This window comes from Choloepus didactylus, chromosome 2, assembly GCF_015220235.1.
Source record: "Choloepus didactylus isolate mChoDid1 chromosome 2, mChoDid1.pri, whole genome shotgun sequence".
Lineage (NCBI taxonomy): Eukaryota > Metazoa > Chordata > Mammalia > Pilosa > Megalonychidae > Choloepus > Choloepus didactylus.
The window spans coordinates 52,636,182-52,662,195 of record NC_051308.1 but is presented as its reverse complement, the minus strand read 5'-3'; the positions used below and the strand labels follow the sequence as shown (position 1 = coordinate 52,662,195).

At 47.7% G+C, this 26,014-nt stretch overlaps 1 protein-coding gene across 1 annotated transcript in view; it reads right to left on the bottom strand.

Annotated features, from left to right (window-relative positions):
* PLXNA2 (plexin A2) overlaps positions 1-26,014 on the bottom strand; it is a 211,909-nt gene that overhangs the window by 37,469 nt on the left and 148,426 nt on the right. The window contains exons 9-12 of the mRNA XM_037824810.1: positions 25,041-25,155; positions 17,241-17,441; positions 15,348-15,444; positions 12,247-12,437 (exon numbers count right to left, since the gene is read on the bottom strand). Of these exons, the coding sequence (XP_037680738.1) occupies positions 12,247-12,437; positions 15,348-15,444; positions 17,241-17,441; positions 25,041-25,155 (604 nt within the window). The remainder of the gene's footprint in view (positions 1-12,246; positions 12,438-15,347; positions 15,445-17,240; positions 17,442-25,040; positions 25,156-26,014) is intronic.

The following is a 26,014-nucleotide window of genomic DNA, read 5'->3' as shown; positions in this document are numbered from 1 at the left end:
CTGGGGCTTACAAGGGGCATAGCTTACAGCCGCCCTGCTAAGCAAAACTGACGTGTAAAAGTCTGGATTTCCAAAACATAGAGATGGTGGTGATTATTTTATTTGCAAAAGGATTCCCAAGGCCGCCATTACTGATGACTTCCAAATCTATATCGTTGGCTCAGACTTCTCTCCTGAGCTCCATATCCATATATCCAATTGCCACTGGACATCTCTACTTTCATATGTATGTCCCTCAGGCACCTCAAATTTCACCATGTCTCAAAATGAACTCTTAATTTTCCCTCCTCCCATTCCCAATATTATTATCCTCCCAGATTCTCTTTCAAGGTTAATGGAATGACTATGCACCCAGCCAGGAATCTCACAAGCATCTTTGGCTGTTCCCTTTCCTTCACCTACCACATAAAATAAATAAGGTGACTCGGCCCGATCAGTTCTTGTTTCCGTGTGCCTTGCCTTTTGAATCCGTGCCCCCCTCTGTGTTCCAGATGCAGGGTAGGTGGTAAGGCCAGCCTCCACCATCTCATCCACACTCACTGCAACAGCTTCTGTGTCCCTCTGTATAAATCTAACTTCCTCAAAGCTGCCAGCATGATCTTCATGAACACATACTTGATCAAGTCACTAATCTCTTGTTCTAAAAACCTCCAGTGGCTCTGGTCACCATCAAGACAAAGTCCCGAAGTCCTGGCTTGGCATTTGAGGTCCTCTGGTTCTCAGCCTTCTTCTTCAGACAAATCTGCCATTCTCTGCTCTGTGCTCCATGCTCTGCCTGGAGACCAGTGGCTCCTGTACACACAATGAACTTTAAAAATCTCTGTGCCTTTGGACATAGTGTTTGCTCTCCCCCAGCTTAAGAATTAGGGAGGATCAGGGCAGAGGTTTGTGCTCAGTACAAAGGAACAGAGGAAAGCTTCCAGGAGCACATGCCCCCTGCCCCTGAGGCTGGCCCTCTAGATGACTCAGAGAGTGCAGGGAAGGGCCTTGGCATCTCCATGGTGACCTGGGGTTGGAACCCAGGCATCCTGCCTTCCTATTTCTCCCCAGGACCACCTATCGGGGAGGGGCTGCAGAGGAGAGGCTTCATGGAAACAAATTTATTCTCCAAAGAGGAGCTTAATCCCTCAGGATTAAGGATCCCTTAGGACACCGTCTAAGGGCAGCTGCAAGGCCCAAGCCCACCCTGGAAACCCAGCACCCAAGGCCCTCTCTCCAAAGCAGCATTCACTTCAGGGGCACCCAGGGCTGCATTCCATAAAGCCTGGTTCTTTTCTGTCCTTCCCACCTGGGTCTCCAAAGAGACAAGTTTGCTGAGTCCTTAGTAACTGCTTGTAGAATTCCAGAGAAGACCTTCCAGGTGTGGAGCCTTGGAAGGGGGCTGTAATGGAGGGGAGAGTTAACTTCCAGTGGAGGAGAGGGTGAAAAGGCAGGGCATAATTATGTAGATTCCCCCAAACCAAATAATAGTTGGGATCTTGGCCAGAATCCACACATATTTGGCTCCCAGTTTCAGATGGCCCTTGTGCTGCTGACTGCTAGGGGGTGGGGAAGAGAGGCCATCAGATGCTCAGACAGTATCTGTAGCAGGAAGAGAATAACCTTTTCCGCCAGAATTTGAATTCCAGCTCAGCCACTTATGACCTTGACTCTCAGTGTCCTCATCTGAAAACAGATAACAACGCTTGCCTCACAGGCCTGCTGTGAAGATTGAGATAACATGTGGAAATCACCTAATATAGTGGTTTAGAGAGTAGGCCTTGATAATTCATAATTTCTGTCCCTGTGCTCCCCCTGCACCTGCACCTTCCCAGATCACGAAAGTATGGGATGCTGGAGTTGGTAGGAAGCTTAGCGAGGACAGGACTCTTCCTCTACACATCTGGCAGGAGAACACAGGGACTGGGGAACTCACAGCTTAGATGCTGGGGTGATGCAATCATCGGCAGATTGGAGAATGCCTGGAAGCTTTCCTGCAGCCTGAGCTTAGGCGAGAGGCCCTGCTGCCAAGGGCAAGGCCAATCTGGATTGGGGGATTCTGGGCCCTGCACAGGAGCATATTCTGAGCCACAATACCTTTTCACCCAGAACAAACTTTGGAGGCCCCTGGCCCTGTCCGAAATGGTCTTCATTCAATTCTCCCACCCTTCTTACCATTTCTTCTCCCCTGGCAATTAGCTATTCTGGGGTGGTTTCAGCTTTCCCAATGAACTCAATGAATTATTTCAGGAACGTAAATCTGAATGAGACACCCACGCAAACAAATGATTTGACAGTTTGGGGAGAGTGTGTGTGAGCGCGTGAGTATATAGTGGGGGTGTGGAAAGAGGGAGAAGGGGAACACAAATCTGTGAAATCAGCTGAAAAGATTTTCAACCCCATGTTTTCCAACACGTATTACACTATGGTCCAGAAGACCTCAGAAGTGAGAACTAGAAGGAGATGTTAGGGAGAAGAGCCCAGAGGCAGGTGCTATTCTCCCCTATATTCTAAAGCTAATTGGGGGAAGGGGGGAGCTACTGAGACTCTTCCCTAAGTCCGTGCTGACTTCCCCTGGGTGCTCCTCCTCTGCCAACCCTTATACTTGGGCTTCCCAGAGCTTAGGCTCAGCCCTTTTCTTATACATTATGCATGTTTCCCAGGAGAGCTCCATGGACATAGGATTGAAAACCTATGTGCATTTGGCATGTGGTTCCCTCTGCAGGTCAAGCATGTGCACTAACAAATACCTACCCATCCTGCAAGATGCTTCTCAAAAGATACCTCCTCCCTGAGGCCTTCCCTGACCACCTTGAGCAGATTTAGTAGCACCTTCTGTGCTCCCACTGCCCTTCATGAACACCTCTAAGACAACAAATGCCACATTAGACTGTAACTGTTTATCTCCTCAATGAGACAATGATGATCTTGGGATAGGAAGTATTTCACTTTTGCTTAGCAACCTAATACTTAGCCCACTGCTAAGAACAGAGCAATTATCAATAAATATCCCCAATTCTCTGTTACTGGGAAATGCAGGCCTCAACCAGATCCTAAAACAATCTGCTTTCTTCACCGATGACTGGAAAAATGGAGGTACCTAGGTTGCTTGGGAGTGATGTAGTATTTTAATATTGAAATCTTCCTGCAATCTCCTTCTCTTTAATTTAGGCCAACTTCTCATTTGATTCCTCATCGAATGGAGGACTGAACAGCTGCCTCCTCATCAAACATCTTTCAGATACTGAGGACAGCAATTAAGCCTCCCCTGGCCTGCTCTTCTGCAATTCTGTTAGCCTCTTCTCCGAGGATCTTGCTTTCTAAGCCCTTTGATCATTTTGTCTGCTTTTCTTTGGACCCTCTGATTTGCATGCATCCTTTGAAAGGGCAGGGACCCAAACTAGGCTAACGGCTTAAGCAAAGGCCTGACTGATGTGCGGTAAGGAGTGTCTGCCCAGATAGCTTCCATTCACGGCTCACACGTGCTCTCAACCAGGCTGTCCCCAGGAGTGGGTAAGTTCTTCCTCTCTTTCCACAATCCTTTTCTTTTTCCCTCCCTGGGATTCCTTCCTCATTTTTACTCTGCTGTTCTCTCTTTCCTATAGAAAACTGTATTTTCATTTGCATCTTAATTGGACTCAAATTCATGTTATTATCTTGCCTTAACGTTATTGACTTTTTAACTGATTATAGAATTAAAAGTTTGTCTATCATTTGCAGGACTCAGGAGGAAAATAGAGGAAATACTTTGGGGCTGAGGGTTTGGTCCAGCAGCCCTAAAACCCTGCCACAGAAGCAGTCACTGACCCTGCCCATGTGTAAATGAGACTAGTGCAATCTCAGCTATGTGCTTCTTTAGCTACTCATCTTAAGCCAGGATGATAAGGCCAGTCAGAAGTGGGATGAGGCTGATGCACAGGTCACAGCCAAGATGCCATTGGTAGCGGTGAACTGGAAGATTCCTGTCTTCTGCTGGGATCCCCTCAAGCTGGCTGGAACCTCTGGTTTGGGGAGCCACATTCCCCACCTACTCAGGTCCAACTGACCCCTGCGGAGCCCTGGAGCACCCTGGTCAAATTAGTATTCCTGCCAGCCTCTGTCATGTTTGTTTTCCTCTGTGGGTGCTCTGACCTGGAAAACAGCCGCCGCGATGCTGCACTTGCCCTGATTCTTGCAGCCACTAATTGAACAGTTTGGAGGGAACTGTGCCACAAAGCCGCCCAAGGGCGAGAGCAGATGCAGCCGATTAATTACAGCTGGGGAGATGCGAAGGGCTGTGCGGGGGCAGCAGAGTGAGAGGTGCTGGAAGGCCCAGGGGCTTGGTGGGCTGGGGAGCACTTGAGCTGGCTGGGCCAGGCTGGCCATTCCTGGGTTCAGACGCAGGCAGGGTCTGGGAGGGGCAGAGTGGGGCCTCCTATAGGAGAGAGGTTTAAGGCCCCAGAGGAGCTTGTTGGGGAGCCTCACAAAGCCCAGTTCTGCCGTATAGGCACCTCTCTTTCTCTGGTAATATATCTCCTGGTTAAAAGAGATGACAGGAGAGAAGACAAAAGTGGGGCCTAGACTCCAGGTTATCAAAGATTCTGATAACAATGGCTTCTGTTTCTTCATTTTTAAGGGCTTATGATGAGACAGACATTGTGCCAAGGGTTTTACACATCCCATTTAGGACTCAGAACAAGCTATGAGGGAGGTTCATTATTATTTCCATTTTATAGATGAGGGAATAATGTCCCAGAGAGATTAAATAACTTGCTTGAGATTGCACAGTGAGTGGCAGAACCCATCCAGGTCTATCCAAGTCCAAAACCTGTGCTTTTAACCTCCATGCAACATGGCTGGAGCTGAACATCCTACCGCCCTGGGAGGGACCCCTAGGTCATGAAACATGAGACCCCATTCCCCATCCTGCTCTGGGGTTCCCTTGGCTAAGATCATATCTTGCTGTGGTACAAGGAGCTCTGAGGATGGCTTTGCTGGCCACTGTCTTTACTGGAGCTATCTCCATCTCTCTAAATTTGTTACCTTCCATCTCTCCCTCTCTGTCCCTGCCCCACTGACTGTTTGCCCTTCCCCCTCGGCATGCACCTTTTATATCCGTTCCTGTGCATGTCCCATCTCTCCAAAGGGTACTGGGAGGGGTGGCTACTGTCATTTTTCCCATCTCTACATCAGGCTTGATGAAGAGCTTGGTGCCAGCGTCTTTCCCTCCTCAGCCCTGAAGATTTAGAATTCTATTTGTCCAAGTAAGCTCAGAAAGGAAGCAAGGGTAGGGTACCAGTCAAACGTGTGGGCTCTAGAGTCAAGCAGCTGAGGGTTCAATCCTGGTCCTAAAACTTATTAGCAATGTGACTCAAGAAAGTAATCACATCTCGCAGTGCCTCAGTTCCCACATCTATAAACCGCTAGTAATAACAATAGCTCCTACCTCACGGAGGTTGTTGTGACGTCTACACCAGGTGATGTGTAAAGTGCTGGGTACAATGCTAGGCACAGGCATTCTGTGAATGCTTGCTATTATTTTTCTCATTACTATTTTATTATTAGGAGATCAGGGCAGAAGCCAGGCTAGGTGAGGTCCAGAGAAAAGTGGCTTTGCTTTTATAAGCTTCTATGCAGGTGGAATCTCTGAATATTGTTCCTGGTGGGGACTCAGGCAGGAGCAGACAGCTTGACTTGTGCAGGGAAAGTGGCTTGTGTGGAGGAGACTGTCCAGCAAGGCTTTGGCTGCCTCCCTGGGGGCCTGTGTAGATCGCACCGTGGTCTCCAGTAGACTCTCCATGTTGTGGACAGGGTTGTGAAGCGGACACGGGAAACACTGACACCAGTGCTTCCTAGAGCAGCCAAGGAAGAGGTTCCAGGAGAAGTCACTCCAGGCCGGCTTCAGCCTCTGTTGTCATCCCCCACCAATGATGAATATGCTTGGTATTAGAAGTTCCTGTGTCTGAAATTGGGATTTCAGGAGAGTCCTGCCCTGCCCGAGCATCCCCCTAATCAGGACCAAGCAGTGAGGACAAGTGGAGGGCAGACACACAGCCAATCCTCTCCAGGGCACTTATTCCTTTCCCATTACTTAGTGTTTTTCCTGACTTTAGAGGGCAGTGATGCCAACTTCTTGCCTGCAAGTCTCCATTCCATCCTGACTTCCCAAGTCTTCTGGCTTCTGGGTCCAAGAAAGCAAATTGTCACATTCTTTTCCAACTTGGTGTGTTTGTGTGTGAGCCCGTGTGTGCACACGGGTGTACATAGCCTTCACGGTAGGCTGGAGCCCAGCCGACGAGCTCTGCAGGAAGTCAGGGCATTGGCAGCGCCAGCTCCCCTGCCTGGCATGAAACCTTGCTGGCTCTGTCTTAGCTGATAGTACATTCAAAACCTAATTGTTATCTCAGCAGAGTAACTCCATTATTCATCCTGACACCATCCCCCGTTAGCTGTTTGTTGCAGTGATGTTATATTAATGAGGCCTGCAAATAAACGAACGGGAGATCAGAGTGCCGGCTTGTTTCTCAGGAAAGCTGGCTGACTTATTTATTTATTTGTTGGGAACTTTGCAGCGAGTCATTCACGCTCTGGGCAGGTGGCTTTTGGCCTTCCCTGCAGAGATCTGGTGCAGCCTTGCAGATAAATACTTGTCAACGTCCTAGCTCCCATAACAGACCCATTTGCACCAGAGAGAATCCAGGAAAAAAATCTGCTTTAAATTATTTGGGCAAATGGAGGACAGGAGGAAGCAGGAGCAATGGATCATCTCAAACTATCACAGTATCAAAAATCATTTATGCTTAATTTTCGAGGGCAGTGAACAGGATTTTCTACAACTGCTTTTCTTTCCCAGTTAAATGCATCCAAGGAAATGTTGAAGAGAATTTATAATACCTAAGTATGGGTTACTGAGGTGCTGGGGAAGTTACTGAAGTTGAAAAATTCCTAAAGTAGAGAAGTTACCCAGCAGTAAATCAATGTCCTCGCTCCTTGGCATCAGTAGGGACTTACTGGTCAATGTGGCAAGGACTTGAGGAACACACAGGAACATTTTTTGGTACCCAAAGGCTGGTAGGTAGTAGGTTCCTGGTGACTCCCTGAGAAACCTCAAAACTAGGGGTGGGGAGTTGGGGGGTGGGGAGGGAGTTAGCCCCTGCATTTAAAAAAACCTGCTTTGCCAGTCTGATGGCTTCAAGAGACACCTGGAATTAATGTAACTCCTACCCATGGTAGGCAAGAGGTGATTCCCTAAATGCAAATGTCCTCCAAATTCCATTGGTTCGTTGCTGTATGTTTTCTTCTTTTTTCACTCATTGGTATGTGTGTGCACCTACTTATACTTAGGAGGGCAGTTAGGAGGATGTTATTCTAAGGCTCAGTTCAAAGGTTAGCCAACATTCAGTTTGTCTGGGGACTCCTGGTGTCTTCCAAGAGGACCTCTGCTCTACCACTAACTAGATGTGTGACTCTGGACAAATTATTTACCCTCCTAAGTCATGCTTCCTCAACTCTTAAATGAGGATAGCAACAGCCATCTTGAAGGGTTGTTGGGAGAAAGAGAAGGAGGTATGCAAAGTGGACAGGTCCTGTTGCATAGTAAAGTCTTGTTAAAGAGAAACTGCTATTATTAAGCCTCCCAGAATTAGAATGTGACAGTCTATTCACGTCACTGGCTTGGGGTTAGTGTTCTGCTTAGCTGTGGAAGCCTAGGTCCTTGCTAGGGTTCTCTTTCTACATTGGAGACAACTCCAAAAGGTGGAGATTACTAATTTCAGTCCCAGGCTCTTTGGAGGAAGCGGAGGGGCCTGCAGGGTGAGCCATTTCCAGCCACTGGTGGCCAATGTTCAAGGATAGCCAGGGGTCTTCCTGAGAGAGGCTGCATCCCTCTGCTTCCCCATCCAGGACTCACTCATCCAAATGACAATTTCCAGGCCTCGCACTTTGCATGGCATGCAGTAGACACTTATTAACTATTCCTTTAACAAGTGAATTAATTTCTTCTGTAATTGTGGCACCTCCTCCTTTTGCTCAGAATACTCACTTTGACTGAAACCTGTTGCGTAGGTCCCAAGCTCCTTTACCTTCCGTAAGTTTCTCTGCCCATGAGCATATCCAGTTTCCTCTTCCTTTCTGCTGGGTCCTGCCCACTCACTGCTCCTTGGGAAGTGTTTTCTCTGGGCCTTCCTTTCTAGTGGGTGGCTCTTAACATCCTACTCTTTGAGGTCCCAGCAGGCCCTGAAGCACAGGCCGGGAGAACAGAAATGCGGTGGGCTGTGCATCTCACGGGCTTTCCAGTCCTCTGCCTTTCTCCTGTTCCTGGGGTTGAACAGGTGACACGTGCGCAGATGCCCAGGATGACAGCTGGAATGGGAACAGTCTGCGATCCCTCCCATAGGGGATGGCGTCATTATCACACCAGGAGCTGGCTGAGAAGGAGCAGACGGCGAGTCCTGAGGGGGTCCTAACCTGAAGTTTATGCAAACTGGGAAATTCAATAGGCTGTACATCTTGTCCTACATGAAGCTGCCATAAAAGATGGGTCTCCAGGGGTGGGTTTGGTTGCCATGGAGACAGTGGGGTAAGGAGAGGTTAAAGAAGAACACTGCTGTGCAGCTAACTAAGCTCGGGTCCACTCCTTTTCCTGAAGTAGAACTCTTTTGAGGACATCTCATTTATTTTCCTACCCCCAGGTAGGTCGACACCCATTCTCAGCTCCCAGTTATTTCCATGATAGGAAATGCTGTCACCCCCAGCAACCACCATAGGCCTTCAGAGAATCCCTCCCTTTTCATTCATCAAGAAGGAACTTTTTAGTAAATGGCTTCCATTTGCATGTGTGCTCAGACCACGGGGGTTCACATTTTGAAGATAAGGGCCAGAGGCAAGGAGGTATGTGCACCTCAGAATTTCAATGAGCAAGAAGTTTAAGAAAGATATCTATGCCAATATCAATGCATTAGTTGAGAATGTTAAGGAAAAGTAAAAAAGTGAATTCTTCTTAAAAGCAATTTTAACAAAGTATGCACTTTTGCATAAAATGTCATAGAAATGGGGCTGTGCCCTTCTCAGCATATCCTTTTGGGAGGCACATCAGGTTGATTTTTCTCATTACTGGAGATGTGAATTTTGATCATTTGGTTAAGGTGGTGTTTATCAGGTTTTTTCACTGTAGTTACTATTTTTCATGTTGTAACCAATAAGTAACTTGTGGGAAGATACCTTGAGACTAGGTAAATATCCTATTTCTCATGACACTTTTATTCACCCACTTCAGCAACCATTGACCATTCATGACCGAAATAATTATTACTATGAACTTTGTCAAATGGTGATTTTCTATTTCCATAATTCCTTCTACATTTATTAGCTGGAATTCTACTGTGAGGGAAAGCTTTCCCTCTCCCCCATTTATTTAACTGAATAAATAAATTTATTTGAAGAAATAAATTAATAAACACTGGGAGAGAGAAAAAAACCCTTCAACAGGATGTGTGGATTCTTATTTACTATAGGGGTTATAGTCCATTACTATTGTTGTTTATTTTCTTGCTCAAATTGCCCCAGATATGGCCATTGGGAGCCTCTAGGTTTGCTCTTGTGTCCTTTCGACATGTACCCAACATTGTTGAAGTGCTTTTTGCCAAAAATATGTAACCTGAATTTAATAATGAGGAAACATCAGACAAATCCAAATTGAGGGACATTCTACAAAATAACTAGCCAGTACTCTTCAAAGGTATCAAGGTCATAAAAGAGAAAGAAAGACTGAGGATTCAAGGACTAAGTAGACACAGCCAGGAAATGTAACACATCATCCTGGATTGGATCCTGAATCAGAAAAAGGACATCAGTGAGACAACTGGCAAAATGTGAGTAAGACATGCACTTTAGATGGCATTATTACATTAAGGTTAATTTCATGATTTTCATAATTGTTCTCTGCTTATGTAAGATGTTAATTTTGGAGCCTCTGGGTGAAGGGTATATGAAAGGTCTTTGTACTATTTTTGTACCTTTTTATAAATCTGAAATTATTTTAAAAATGAAAGTTAAAAAAGTGAAAAATGACTTTTTAGGGAAAGGAGGATAGGTGGTGGATAGGAGAAGCAAAATGAAAGAAATCATTCCAGATAACAGTGAATAAAAGTTTGCAGGCCTGACACCCCCTCTCACATATCCTGTCCTCAGTGATGTCCTCCCAGGTGGCTCAGGACACAGCACGGATTCGTCACTTCCCTAAGATGCTCTTTTTCTTTCTCAACAGCCTCTCCTTGAAAAATATCAACAAGAGACCCGAGCGCCTGGGGCCTCAGCCTCCTGCTGATGTGTTCACTGGGAAAATCAATTACACCTTAATTACCTCAGGGGGTTAATTAGCTTCCATGTAGCTTGGGTGTCCTCTGTGAACAGAGCGCCCGTCAGTCCCCGGTCAGTGAGCAGCGGCCAAGGCAGAGGTTTCCCAGGGAGAAGGCTGCCTTGGGGCTGGGGAGGGGCCCCCCCGCCAGTTGGGGTCCAGACGGGGCTGGTGCAGCAGCTGCAGGTTGACGGAGATGGGAGGTGCTGATGGAGGTGAGTCCCTGACTAATTTAAGCTCCACCGCACCACAGGTGCCTAGGGACATGGAGACTTTCAACTGCCACAGCAAAAAGAATTACAGAACCTTGCAAGTTCTCAGACCAGCAGTTTCCGGAAATCACTAGAATCAGAGATATGGCATGGAGTCCTGAGCAGCACAGGGCTCTGGCTGTCTCAAGGCCGAGGCTGGAGTGTCATCAGAAGCCCCTGCAGTCATTCTCTTCCAGCAACATAAAGACAGAGGACGAATTCAGTATGCACCATCACAGGCCACATCAAAGAGCAAAGTGTGGTTGAAGCTGCCCAATCTTGGAGGGGCAGAGCCTGCACTCTCAGACCTCCCTGCTCCGATGAATACGGACCTAGATGCAACAGAGACTTCCACACAGCACTGTGTTTTCCCTGGGAAATGCTGCCATATGGATGGGTTTGCACTTATCTAGTCCATCCCAGGCAGGAAAGGTTGGGATACGAAGGAAGAGTAAGCACCACTTCTTTACATTGTTTGGGCAAATCATAAAGAATTTAAAAATAGTTTTATACTTAAATAAATCTGAGCTCAAATACTGGCTCTGCTACTTAGCTGTGTGAACTTGGGCAAGTTACTTAATTTCTCTGAGCCTCATTTTCTTCACCTATAAAATGGAGACATGAATGCTTCCCTCTCGGGATCGTTGTTAGGAGTAAATGAGAGTGTGAAACACAGGTTATGACCCATTGAATATATACTAGCTCCCTCTTCAAATAGTCCATCCAGCAGGTGCAGGTTGACAACACCTATTCACTCTTAAGGATTTTTTTTTTTTTTTTTTTTTACTGATCTGAGGCTTCAGGATGATTATCATGTGCTCCAGAATTTTCTCCATACTCGGCATAATATAAGTGAGAACCAGAGCTGCTGTCCATGGCCAGCAGGGAAAACAAGGAATGTCTCAGGGAAGGGGCAGAAGAGGAGCAGCTCCTCCCGGCTTTCTCAAGTGTGCAGACCACAGTAGTACTTGCCTCGGCCTTTATTCCTAGTCACCACGGGGAATATGCAATTAGTTTCAAAGTACAGATGACAGTTGGTGAATAGAGAACAGTGAAGAGTGATGAGCACACAATGCAACCAAAGTGAAGTACAACTATTCCTCTCCCAGGCCATTCAAAATCCAAGCAGCTGCATTTTCATCTTCATCATCTATTCATCTTCCTTGGCAATTTGCTATTCAGGAAACACCATTTTTTTTTTCAGGATAATTAATTACCTATTTCTTGCCATTAAAATGCGCAAACAAATTGGGACATAGAGTAAACCCTGAGAAATGGCATGGTAGCTGATGTAGCACCTGCCTTTACTTTCTTCTTCCATTTCCAACTTTGCAACTCTGAGCTAATTGCAGCGCCTGAAATCACCTTTCTGCCGAGGATAGCTAAACCTGCTTTCTGCAATGCCCATGTGCCATGGAGCCAACTTCTTGTCCCCACCTGGCTCAGCTGGCTTGGCAGGAGGCCGGGCTGGCTCTGCCTCCCCGTGGCATGGACACATGCACCCAGGACACACTTCCGTAGGTTTTGTCAGTTACATCTGAACACAGGGCCTCACAACACATGTGAGAGGCTTCATGCACCCCACGGTAAATACACTCTATGTGAGGAAGTCTTCCACAGAGTCTCAACTTGCACTCCTTTCCCATTGTCCTGGCATCAGCTCCGGGAACCTGGGGAACTCACCTCTGTGATCTGAGGGTTGGAGCACTTGACATTGTGGCTGGACCAGTCAAGCCAGGGGCTGGAGGGGCTGGTACAGTGCTGCTGGAGGGTGCATCTGCGCTCGCCACTGCACCAGCCACACTCAAACTTCCGGTCAGCCTTTAAGCAGAGACCGCAGCTCTCCCGCTGGGCGGCACACTTGTAGAGATGGACTGCAAAGAGAGAGGGGCAGTCACCGATGAGACTGGGGATGGCTTCTCACCACTTACCCTCTTCTTGCAGGCACGGTAGGAATTGTCCCCAGCCATGGAGGACACAACTGATCATGATTACTATGCAAGAATTATTGATGGGGAATTAATAATAAATTGAACTTCTTGGCAATCATTTAAGGCACCATTGGAAATAACATCTAAGAGTTCTGGCTCTAGATTGAATCAGATCAGGGCTTTAATTGTGGCTTTACCACCTCCTAGCAATGTGACAAATGATTCAACCTTCTTTCACTTTGTTTACATAATCTATGCAGAGGGAAATTATTTGTGGTCAAGCTTGAATGAGAGGTTGTATATTAAGTGCTTAACACAATGCTTGTAATGAATTTGATGTTCTATCCATGGTTTTTATTTTCTTTGATCTCAAACTATATTCTTCTGCCTCCAGAGCCTCTCTTAGTCTCACATTAGCTCTTATTAAAGAGGTGAGGGTTAATTTTCCCATTTCAGGTACAAATGAAGCTCAAAGAAGGATTTAATGATTCTTAGAGCTTACTGAGGTTAGGGCCCTAAACTGGAATCTTGAAATTCCAACTCACTCTGCTGCTACATTACAGACCCTGAGAAGAGAGAGGGGTCTTGCGTGTCATGCCAGAAATTGTGTGGCAGTTACAGGGGAGTTGGCTTGGGCTAAAAAAAAGTCCAGGTGACTGGCAGTGGGGGAGGCAGAGCTGATAAGAAGAGGGTTGATGCAGTCCTGCCTATAGTCCCCCTGGCTAGAGAGTGTGTCCTTGGAGAAGACAAACTGTCCACTTAACAGGCCACTTTTGGAGTCTGCAAACCCTTTGCCTTTGCTTTGCTCTCTCACAGACTGAAAAGCCCTACGCAGAACAATCAGTGAAACTGTGTTTTATGTGCCTGGAGCTTAGTTCCTTGCCTGCTGGTGTTCTGAACTGAATCTCAAGGAGTCTGACTCCAGAAGCAAATTAGTTGGAAAGCCATTTTCCAACTCTTGTGGTCAAGTGGATGTAAGCTTGCAGGACTAGACGGAGCACCTCTGCTGGAGTCAGGGACACGCCCCAGGGGATGAGGCTTTTTAATTCTTCCATGGACCCTCATCCTTCTCTTCTGCTCTGTCAAGCATTTCTCAGTCCCAGCTGCCGGGACTATATTTAAACATCCATAAGCCTGTAACTTCTTTAGGTAGAGGACAGGAAACAGGGAATCTTCTAATTGACAAGTACACATCGAACATCTGTTAATATGCACTGAATGGCTTGTCTGAGCCTCCTGAAGACCCTGTGAGGTGGGCATCCTCTTCTCCATTTCGCAGATAAGGAAGCTGGGATGTATAGAGAATAATTTCTCTCAGTTCACATGGCTCTAAGGGTAAGAGCCAGGATTTGAACCCTGGTTTGCTGGATTCTAGAAACTGAGTGCTTAAACAATGGCCATATAGCCCTCTCTCTAATTATACTGCCTCTCTTCCCAATCCAGTGCATGGCCCACGGCAACACTCAGGCTCTGGACGGGATACAGACATGAAGACAACACTGCCCGTACACTCAAGGAGCTTCTGAAAAGTTGTTGAGAGCCATAAGTGAGGTTTCTGATGTGACAGCTAGATGTGGCTGTTTTTTTTCCTAAGCTCCAGGTGCAAAGGCAACCTCTGGGAACCAAGCCCAGATCCTCAGCAGGGGAAATGTCTCCTATCTCTTAGCAGTGAGTACATTTGGCCGGGGTATAAGGAGAAATAGAAAAACAAGTCTCTGGCTCCATTTCTTTTTCCCAGCCTAAGTAGCATTGATTTTAGTGGTGGCATCTGAGACAGGAAGCTGTGACACCATAGATGCTGAAGCACTTGCAGATCCTGCTGTGGTCTTGGTCCCCCTCTCTCTGTTCCCAAGGGGTTACTGTCAGGCTGAAGGAGAGGCCTGTGACCAACCCCAGCTACTAGCTGTGTGGGGAGCCATCTGGTTAATACGGGACAGGGTGCAGGCTCAGGGGAAGAGGGTTCAAACACATAGAGGCCTGAGCAGCAGGTTCTTAGGGTAATGTGGTTGCAGCGTGTGGGCTCTGCAAATTAGGCTGGCTTGGTTCAGATCCATGCTCCATCCCATACTGTCTGACTCTTGGCGTGTTTCTTAGGCTCTATGGGTCACAGTTTCCTCATCTATACAATGACAATAATAACAACACATACCTCTTGGAGTTGTCATGATGATTAAGTAAAATAATCTCAAATTGCTTAGTGAGTGCTGAGCCCATAGTAAGGGCTCATCAGATTTGATTTTTTCATTCTTGAGAGCAGGGGTAGAATCTTGATATGTGCTGCATTGAGAGTCCTGCCCACCTGGCACATAGGGGATGGTCGACATGTGTTTATAGGGCAATGAATAAAGGTGGCCTTCATGGAGTCGTGGAGTAGCCCCTCCTTCTTAGCCCAGTTCCCCTTTCTGTGCTTCCTTCCTTCAGATGTGAGCTCAAATCAGCAGGCTGGTCCTTCCCATCCACCTCAGGACCAGAGGAGCAGCCTGGAAACCTCCTTTGTGCAGTGACCCCAAGGACAGGGAACAAGGGCCTGACTAGAAACAATATCTCTATTTCCAGGGAAACCAGGACTTTCCTGGGCCACATTCCACAGATACTTCAAATCCTCTGGGAGCCAAAGAATGACACAGATGAGCCCACAGCAGCCTGGCAGATGCTCTGGTTGTAATAAAACAAGGGCTCCCAACAGGACTCCTTGGATGACTCCAAATGTTGCTTTAGGATCCTCTGAAGAGCTCGGCTGACAGAGGGAGTGTACTATTTGTGGCACGATGGCCGGAAGGCTCTGATCCCTGCAGCCCAGTCTTTCCCAGGGTTGAGAAAAGACCAACACCCCACCCGGAAGCAGCCCCTTACCCTTCAGGTCCTGAGGGTTGTCGATGATGAAATTGCCATTCCACACCACGGCGAAGTCCACGGCCAGGTTGCTGATGTCTATCCCGTCGTACTGGTACTGCGGGGAGAGGGGCAGAGGCACATGGTTCGTGAGGCTCCGTCCTGGGCTCAGGGCTGCTGCTGGCATCTCAGGGGACCAGACTACAGCAGGAGAGAAACCAGGGGCTCTGGTTCCCTCTGGGCTGGGAAACGAGTTGGGGGAGAATCAGGGCAACCCTGTGTGCTGCTCAAATGATCCCCACGGTGCCCTGCCCCTGACTCCCAGACCCTAACACCAGCAGGATGCAGCCCAAACCCCTTCACTTGGCATTCCAGATCTTTCGTAATCTGATCCGAACTTACTTCAACCTTTGTTTCTACTACTCTTCTACAGAAATCTTTGACTCCATCTGTCTCCAAACACATTGCTTAGGCCCCTTTCTGTGTCTTAACTCAGTTCAGATTTCACAGAGAATGCCTGCCTCTCACTACAGCTGCCATCCCTTTAACCCATCTTTATCCTTAAGTCCACCCTGGATCCACCTTCCCTGGGTCTCTTCTCTGACTTTCCTGCCAACCCTCCCCAGCTTCTCTGTCCTCTGGGGTTGCCACTGTCTACCTATGATGCGGCACTTCCCGTGCACCACTTTGCATCTTTTCCTGTGCGGTCTCTCTAGAAAGACCTTTGGTTGCTCGGGGAGCCCCAAGAGCCTTGAGCGGTGCAAATGCCTGACAAACAGTTGCTGAGGGGTTGGCTGGCCAGGCCCGGCGGGGGTCCCCTCTGCCTGCCGATGAGCCTTCCTTCGGTCAGCAGTCCACTGGGGAGAAACGTGCCCACAGCTTTCTGGGCACAGATCTGATCAGCCCTCCCAAGACAGAACTCAAGCTGTGGCCAAGAGACAACTTCCTCTCTCATGCTGATTCCACAGAGGACTTTTCAGCCCTTCACACGCTTCGGAAGCACCGCTCTCTGCTGCCGGGCCACACCTCCGTGAAGGAGGCCCCAGGGAATCCCCTCCGTGGCGACCGGACTGCCCCGGTCCTGGCCACTCGGCTCTGGAGGGCACGTCACTGTCGGCGCGCTCGCCCCCAGCCTTTCCTGCCGCCTTTCCTGCCTTTGTTGTGTTCCGTTTCTTTCTTGTCCCGCCTTCCCCTCGAGCTTGGCGGCCTTCCACCGATTACAAATTCTATCAAGCGCCTGTGACCCGGGAATCTGACAGCTCCCTGATAAGAGGCCCAGATTCTCTTTATCTCTCTCAGGCGAATTAGCTTCCCTCAACACCTTTGTCACGTCACCCCCATCTCCCAGCTGACCCCCCGCAGTCAGAGACAGGGAATTGGCAGATAAAAAGATCTTCTCTGGGCTCGTATTATAATTAAACACCTCATGGCTTTCTGTCCGGCATTCAGGATTGGTTTAACCCTTGCTGCTCTTGAAATCCACTGCTTCCTCCTTCCCCCACCCTCCCACCTCGCCTCGTCGCATCCTACTTGTAGCTTGTTTCTTTCCCAATATCCTCCAGTTTCCTCGTATCCTGAATGGGGACAGGGTTTGGGGTGGAGCTGACTTGCTTCGGCTAGTTTTTTGGAAACCTGGAGGCAAAGAGGTGCTCTTTAAACCTCAGGACAGGACGCAGCTCCTGCCTTCTACCTTTAGGGATCTCGCAGCACTTGGTTTCTCTGACACCATTAACCCATTCTGCCCTGGCTGAGGGGCCTGGGGTGCTGGCTCATGCCTCCGTTCCTGGGGATGTGGGGTCAGCCTGGGGACCCAGAAGGTTCTGGGGGTGGGGTGGGCATGGATGAGGCCTGGGTATTGCCAGGACTGTGAGAGAAAGCCCCGCTCCAGGCAGGGTCCCACTCCTGCCCTCTTACCGAACTGTTCTGGCACTGGACGCTGGAGCTGTTGAAGCGCAGGGCAGGGACTCGGTGGACGGCCCCCTGGATGTTGAGGACGCACTCATAGCCACGCTGGCCAGACTGAGGCTGGGGCAGGTTGCGAGCCTTCAGCGTGATTGGCTTTACCTCCCCGACCGGTATCAGGATCTCCTCCGTGGGCACCAGCTGGGGACAGTCCTGGGGAAGCAAGCAGAGAGGGTCCAGCTGTCCCCAGCTTGCACTGTCCTACTCACCTGAGCCAAAACAAGGAGCAGGGCTGGAGGTCATGTAAGGGGCACATGGAGTCAGCTGGGAAAACGAAATTTGTCTCTTAGCTCCCAGGGCTTTGAAATTGTCTTGCGCATCCCGCAAGTTGCTGTTTCCACTGTGAGTATTACAATTTAGGAATTAATTTTAAAGCACCAGTGTGGCAGGCTGTGGGTTTTATATCCTGAGACACTGGATAAAAGGGCCTCAATGTGTCCCTGTCCCCAACCCCAGAACCCCCACCTCCTGGTTTCATCTTGTTACCCAGCTCCAGCTATCCGGCCCCTTGCATTGTCCAATGCCAGGGGCGTTGTGTTATCAGCAGCTTCAGCTTCCCAGCTCCGACTGAGCTGGGCTTTCCAGGAGGTGGATCAAGCCCTCCCAGTGACACTCTAAACACTTGCTCTGGCTTTTTATCTCATTTCATTACCAGGCCCTGCATGAATGCTATGTTGCTTTGGAAAATAAAATGAAAAAAAGAAAGTCTTGGGAGGGAGGGGCTATTGGAAGGACCTTGAGGGAGAAAGAAAGGGAGAAAGGGATTGATTTCACTCAGTTCTCTTCCTAGATGCTGCTCCCCTACCAGAGGCCAAATTACCGCCTCCCACCACTCCTGTCTCTGCCACTGACTCTGCTCTCTTTCTCTCTCTCCCAAGAAAGACCAAGCCCGCTGGCCCCTGGCAGTGAGGATGTGGAAACCACCTCCACGTCAAATCATTTCCTATCTCTCGGGATCAACTAGGGGAATTCTTGACAGAGGCTCCCCTTCTCCACCCATTTCCCCTGGTTTTCAGAGACAGTGTTTGGGAACGTGTGGGGGTTGATGTTGCAATATGGCCTCAAGAGGGCGCTACTGGTGTTTAGCGCTTGGGGTCCAGGGTTGCTGCGTTTCCTGCAAGTGTGGGACAGTCTCAATAATCAAAGCCTAATGCCAGGGGCACCGCCTGTTAAGACAGTGTTAAGGCAGTGTTGAGTAATGGAACAGTCTTAAGGAATGAGGGGAGCCAGTTTGCCTTAAGCAGTTGCCACTGTAATCTGGGCCTCAAGTGTAAGCCCTTAGGTTTAAGCCCCTGCCTTTCTCTTACCCTGTTTGCACTTCATGGTCCAGCCACACTGAACTTACGGTTAGCCATCTCCCTTATCCATTTCTATTCCTTGGAACATGCTTTTCCCTCTGCCAGAAACACTTACCCCAACCTCCTACACACCTCTCTTTCTCCTGGCCCCCTGCCCTGCCTCAGACCCTCTTTAGCTGATTGTCTCTTGACCAGCCTTCTAAGCTCAGCATCTCCTTCTCCAGAAAGACTTTGGTGTCCCTTTCCTTGTTCTGGACTGAGGGTGAGTCACAGATATTCTCCTGCAATTGCATTTAGCTCCCAGAATTGCAATTTCTTGCTGACTTGTTTTCCTCCCTGGGCTGTGAGTGAGCCCCTTGAGGACTGGGCTCTACCTTATTTGCCTCTATATCCCCAGTCTGATGTGCAGGGGACCCTGGGCCATTGATTGTAGAAGGGTGAATGGAAAACGGAAAATGAAGCAACAGACCAAACGATCTCTAAGCTTCTTTCTAGCTCCAACTTTCTAGGTTCTTTAGAGATGAGGGTAAATCCCTACCCTCTGGAGAAGGAATTTGATTCCCAGAACCTGGGGATGGCAATGGTCAGTTTCTCAAATCACATGATTACTAAGTTGGCATATCCAGAGGAATTATTCCTCCCAGAAACCTATCTAGGAAGTCCTGGATGGATCTCTGGGGCCACTGATGCCATCCCTCTGCTGTAGGCCAAGTACAAGTGGAGATACTGAGGCAGGCAGGGTTTCCACCAGAGATATCACCACGAGGCAACTCCAGAACTGATGGGTCCCCTTTAGGAGCCAGGCACTCAAACTTCTAACCCATCAAATGCTCTTTACTACACTTTTACTTCCATTCCCTGTGGGCACTCCTGACAGAATCTTTCATATATTTATAGCCAAGAAAAAAATGAACACCACTCTAGGACGGCCCAGGCATCCCATGGAAAAGGAGGTAACCATTTCCTGTTAGTGGCTAGAAAAATCCCCATTGAGTCTAATAAAGTAGAATTTTAATTTAGATTAGAAATAAGGCTGGGGTATAAGGATGAGAGAGAGAGAGGGAGACAGAGAGAGAGAATAAAAAAGAGAGAGAGAAGAGAGAAAAGAAGAGAAGAGTGAGTCAGAGACAGCGGTAGAACAGATTTCCAGACTCTGAACCAGTTGATATATTATAAATGATGACCAGTTGTTTTTCATCTCTAATGAGTTCAGAAAACAAAGTCAAATTTCAGTAGAAGGGTCTTAAAGATGTGCTTTTTGGAAGTCATGTGTCTTGGGATACTAAACAAGATTGTGTGATCCTTTTAACTTTTACCATAAACAACAAACAGCAAGCCAACATCCTCATCTGCTAGGTCTGGTTGAGCTTGGAGGCTTCGGGAATCATGAGTAGACATTATGGTACTCATTTTTTTTAAAGGGATTCTAGAATTTTAGAAAAACTTCCCATGGTCTGCTTTTTCAGACATTTGGAACTAAATTTAAGAACAATAATTAGGGTCTTCCCAAATGCCTAACCAGGCTCCAAACTTTCCTCAGTAGAAAAGGATGTCTGATGCTTTGTTTATCGGCTATTTCAGGCCAGAGAGAGTAGGATTTATCTTTCTATTCTCGCGAGCAGAAGAAAGAAGTGGTCAGTGTCCCAGGCTGGGAAATAGGGGAAGATATAGATCCTTTTAGATGGTTCTGGTGAACATGCTAATGAGGGAGCAGAGAGGGTTTTGAGGGGAATGGTGGTGTTGGGGACTGCAGGCAGGTGCAGGAGAACTGCCAGCTCACAAAACTGTCTCATCGTTAGAGCTTCTAAGACCTCTGAGGCTTGAAGCAGGTGATGGGTTTCATCAGGATACAATGGGCCATCCTTTTTATTTCTGTGACTACACACACAGGCACACACACATGCTTGCACACATTCAGTTCCTGTCTCCTGTTTTAGGAAAAAGAAAGCAAATGATCTTAAGAAGCTTTTTCTGCAGAATGTTACGACTGCTGTGAATATTCTTAAAATACTCATTACTGTTGCTAATCCTTGTAGTTTTCTGATTAGGAACGACTCCGTTAGGTCAACTTATTCCTCCCTCTGCCTTCAGGCCAGGATCACCTCCTTAGCAGCAATCTTAGTTTAAATTAAGATGAGTAGATGGCCTATTTGGGACTGTCCTGGGGTGGGGGTAGGCTGGAAAGGGAGGGCGGGGATTTGGACTTAGGAGCCCTAAGAGTCTTGGGGCCTCAATTGCCCACTCTGTTCAGCTACATTTTGCCAGCTTTCTGTTCTGGGGACCCTTCAGCCCTCTGAAACGGCTTCTCCCACGTGGAAATGGCATTATCTTCACCCACTGGACTTCAAACAGAGAGCGCAGCCAGCATCCTGGGAAGCTAATCGGATTTATTTGGTTCTATCTTTCCCCTGGGACAGGGCATAAAGAAGATATTTATGTATCTACATCTCACTAGGCCTGGTTTAGCCATGGAGGGAGATGAGCTTTTAAAGCTGAAAGCCACACATGCTCTCGCGCAGACCCGCTTGCTAACACCACGTCACAGCCTGATCTGGCCCAGGGAGGCAGAGCCTCTTGGGGTCCATCAGAGACATGTTGTGCTCTGGGCAGTGCAAAATCGGGCTCATTACCTTAAAAGAGCTTGAGAGGTGGTTCAATTGAAATTTAGTTTCCTCAACTATAAAACGGTGCCAATAATACCTGACAACCTTACATGAAATGAAAGAGGGACATGAAACATGTTGTAAGTGGCAATAAAAGGGATTAACACTTGTTAATGTTATGATTGCGTATTCCTATGTGTGTGTGAATGTGAATACACCATCAGAGGATTTCGACTATTTCAAGCCCAGTTTGGGAAAATTTACTCTGAATTCTGATTTTTGACTTATTTCATGGACATAGGAAAATCTGGTAACTTCTCTAAGCCTTAGTTTATTCATCTGTAATAGAATCTACTTCACAGAGTAGGCACCAAGATGAAATGAGATAATATATGTAAAATGTTGCATGTGTAACAAGCACTCAATAAATGTTAACTATGTATATTTTTCTTTTTCTTTTGCATTCATTCTAGCATAGCAGTTCCTCACTGTCAAGCCTAAGAAAGGAATTGTGTCCATCAGCCCTCTTGAAAATGTGGGCAGATTTACCTTATGGGCTATCTTTTTACCTGGAAATGGCACTACTGACCCATCTTCAATGGGCAGTTTCTTCATCTGTGGGGATGGATTTGTATTGGGCCATCCACAAAGTGCCCTGAATCTGATGACCAACAGTACAGGGCTAGGGTGAAGTCAGGCCTGCAAGTGTGGCTGTGGCCATGGAGACAAACAAGCTGACTGGCTGCAATTTCCTGTAGAAAGCATACTGTACTCAGCTTTTTTGGATGCCTGTAGCCTTGGGCAAAACCCTTAAATTTTTAGCAGCTTGGTTACTACATATGTCAAATATGAATTATATGAGATTGGAGGGCGGTTGTGAGAATCCGTTGAGATGCCGTATGTCAGTGGTTCTCAATCTTGAGCTCTATTTGGGACAGAGCCCAAGAATTTGAATTTCTAACAAGTTCCCAGGTGGTGCTTCTGCTGCTGGTTGAAGCACACTCTGAGAACTCTTCCTATGTGTGAAAGCATGACAAATGTAAAATACATCCATGCAGTTATATTGGTCAGTGGTGCTAATCAGTCATATATTGTTTCTAGGAATTAGATAGATACAAAATTTTGATTTAAGGGGGCTCTTACTGGAAGTGTCAAAGAGATATTCTATGAACTCCAACGAGGCAGCTCAGGGATTTCCAGACCTCACCCCCTCCACCTCCCCCTGCAAAAAAACCTGAAAAAGTCAGGTAGGACTCCATAAAAGTCAGAGAGACCTCACCCAAGCTGGGTGCAGGCCCCTTTGTAATTCCCCAAATTTTCAGGCATAAGTTTTCCGGAAAGCAGTGGTTTGGACAGAAAAGGGCAGGGCCTGGGAGCATTTTGCCAGGAAGCGACGTGTGAGAGGCTGTGCCTGAGAGCTAACGTAGTCTTTTAGGAAGCCGGGGACGTGGCCCTAGCAACCTCCCTGGGAACCTGCAGCATATTTCCTTCCCTGAGCGAAGTCAGAAGCCGGATGGAGTTTGGGCTCCCTCACAGCCCTCCAGAGACCAATCCCTGGGGCTGGGACGGGTGCCAGGGCCCATTAGTGGTGCGAGAGCAGCAGCCCACCGCTTACTGCTCAGGGGAGCAGAACAGACGAGCAGGCACAGAGGGGATGGCGCCTCCCCACCCCCAGGGGACAGACATTAAGGAGAGAAAGTGGAATAAAAGAAGAAGGGAAGCCTCTGGGTTTGCCCCAAGGGCTCCTTCAGCACTAAGGTGATCCTGAGCTGTGGGGAGGCAAGGGCTTCTCTCTGGCCGGTGCAGCTCTCTGGAATATTTGACTCTCTCATCCGTTGCTGAGAGGGAACTATGTTTCAGTGACTTCTAAACGGCGTGAGGGAGGCTGGGCGTGTTTCCAATTAGCCTTCTGGGGCTCAGCCTGCCGGCCTCCACACCCGGGCAATGAGTTGATTTGTCTTGCTTTGCATTACACTCGTCCTGCCATCCCTCCAGCTGCAGGTCGTTTGCATGTTTGGCTTCAGGTTTCTCTTTGTCCCAGGAGGGGTTCCCCCACCCCCGCAGAGAAATCGAAGCAGCTGCTCTTTCTTGTCTAGATCAGTACTTCACTCCCTCTCCCTCTGTGTTCTGGGGTCCTCTTGGATCTATTTTATTAAGGAACTTAGGAGTTTAGAAGGCGCCAGCGTGAAGGTCAGTTTCTGAGGCTGTTTATCCTGATCTTTCACCGCCCAGCCTTTGCCTCGGACCCGGGACCGCCTGTGTCTTCTGCTCTTTTGGACCAGTTATACCTCCCCTTAGCCAGCCTTCTACTGGCTCCCATGCTGTGTTAACCACCCCCCACCCCCCACCCCACACGCCTGGGTCCTTTTCTCTGTCTGAGAAGACTGGCCTGAAAGCAGTTTGGAACCCTTACAGAATCTAGGGCTGGAATTAATTTCCAGTGTTCACTAAGAAAAGAGTAGTGCTTTTCGGGCCAGCTGTATCAAAGCACACATGCCAACTGGATGGAGGAAAATCCTCTGAAAGGCCCCCCACCCCCCGTCCCCAACACTAGGCACCTGGTTCAGTCATGCGGAGACACCTGTGGATGGGTCTTATATGCCACTGGTGGGGACCACCAATGAGATATGTTTCTCCCTTTTAGGATAGGCATTTTCTTGGCTGAGTATAATGCATGTTGTTTCAGAAGCTAAGAAGAGTTTAAGGTTTGGGAAACCTTTCAAGGGCTACTTTCTTATGTCTATTCATGAAGCTACAGACACTACTGTCCAGATTAGGAGATAAAGGAGGCTCCATTTCTTAAAATCATAGACAAGTAGACACAAGGAACCCCTCCTCTCAATGGCACTGGGGTAAAGTGGTTATTCACTCATCCTTTCTTTCCTGCATGCATTCTACCAACACTCATTGAATGAGGCTTGAAGATTTATTGATGAATAAGATGTAGCTCATGGCTTCAGGGTGCTTATAATCTAGTGCAGGAGGGAGATGTGTACAGAAAGGTGCTATGATGCTGCTTATTTACATTTGTGGATTTTTCTAAAAGGTGGAACAAGAGAGATACATGTGTTTTTGCACATGTGCTTCTGTATATATACTTCAGGTCTCTACAGTTGTTCAAACCCAACTGGCCATGCTAGGGCAGGAAGAGTGACTGACTGGCCTGAGGCATTCTGTGAATATGTGGGAAAGCAACACCGTGCATGATCATTAAGTGGAATATTCATTGGAAAGATAACTTTCCTATTTCACCGTATTGATCACAAAGGAGGGTTACATTGTAGGGATGGCGTATTGACCGAAAATAAAACGGGACTTTTAGCAAGGCCTGATTCTTTTTGTTAGCTGAACTCCTCTCTCTTCTACAGGGCCACCCACCCAGTCATACATCAGAGTCAAAGAATCACTGAATTTTAGAGTTGGAAGAGAGGTTGGCATGAAAGAATGGTTGAGAGTGAATGTTCTATTGAACTAGAGTAGGTCTGCAGCCAAGCAAAGGGCAAGACTCAAAACATCAGTGCCATTCACTGCAGTCTTCCAGACCACGGAGTCTGTTTGGTTGGATCTTTCGTCTAAGCTTTCAGTCTCAACCTACAGTTCCCCTCAAGCTTTTGAATGCACAGTCTTAGGAGTCTAGTAGATACAGCACACTTCCCCGCCCCTGGGGTCATTTGCTGCCACTTTTTCAAGTTTTATAATAACAGGGCTTTCTAACATGCAGAATCTCTGGCAAGAGGACCAAGTTGGGCCAGGGCAAGGAGATGGCCAAACACTTAGACTGACCACCTGAAAAGGGAGGGAGACTTTAGATTCACTGGAAACACTGCCATGACAATGTGAGCCCTGCTTACCTCTGAAATATTGATCCGGCCCTCCTGGAAGGAGCAGGTGGTGGGGTCATGAGTGCAGAGGTTGCGGTACTTGCACCAATGGCAGCGGAAGGCGCTGTTGACACACGACAGGCACCTACAAGGAAGGTGACAGGGACAAAAAGGGGCGAAGAGAAGGGAACAGAGAGGGAAGGTGAGGGCAGGCAGGTACACAAGTGTCACAATGGAAGCGTCTTATCCTGTGTTTAATTCCTAGCTAGCTTCACCCTCAGTAGAGCAGATTGATGGGGCACCCTCTGACACTGAGAATTGTGCATTCTGCATCCAAGATGTTCATGGGAGCATAAAGTTGGAAACAAAATGAGACCAGAGTGGGGATAAAATAACATATAAAGCAGTAATGTGCTGGAGCTGGCCCATACCAGCTTGCAAGAGCTGATTATTTTATTTTCAGGAATTTTGCAAGACAGTTGACATCATGTTGGTAGCTTGAAATCAGCCACGGTGGGGAATATTTACACCACAGAAATTGGCAAATGCTATACACTGTTCCCCGCCCCCCCCCCAAGGGCTGGTAGTTACACATTTACCAACATACCACTGCTTCTCAGCCAGAGTAGCTAAAAGAGCACTGGTATAGAAATTGGGAAGATCTGTTTCCAATCCTGTCTCTGCCTTTGCCACTGGGGTCACCTTGTGCAGCTCACATTACCCTCTGAACTGAAGTTTCTTCATCCATTAAACAGTGTTTATAAAACATTCCTGTCTACTCCACAGGGCTGTTCAGTGTCAATAAAGATAATAGAGAGGAAATGGCTTTAAAAAGTGAAATGCTATACGTGAATATTGCTTTTAAGTGCTTAAATTACCTATTATTTCAAGTTTTTAAATAACAGTCGAGTGTTACCCATTGGTTTGGATCACCCATATTATTGGGCTTTGAGGCAGAAGGCAGTAAGTATTAAATGGTAACTGTGGTCCCACTCTCGAAGTAC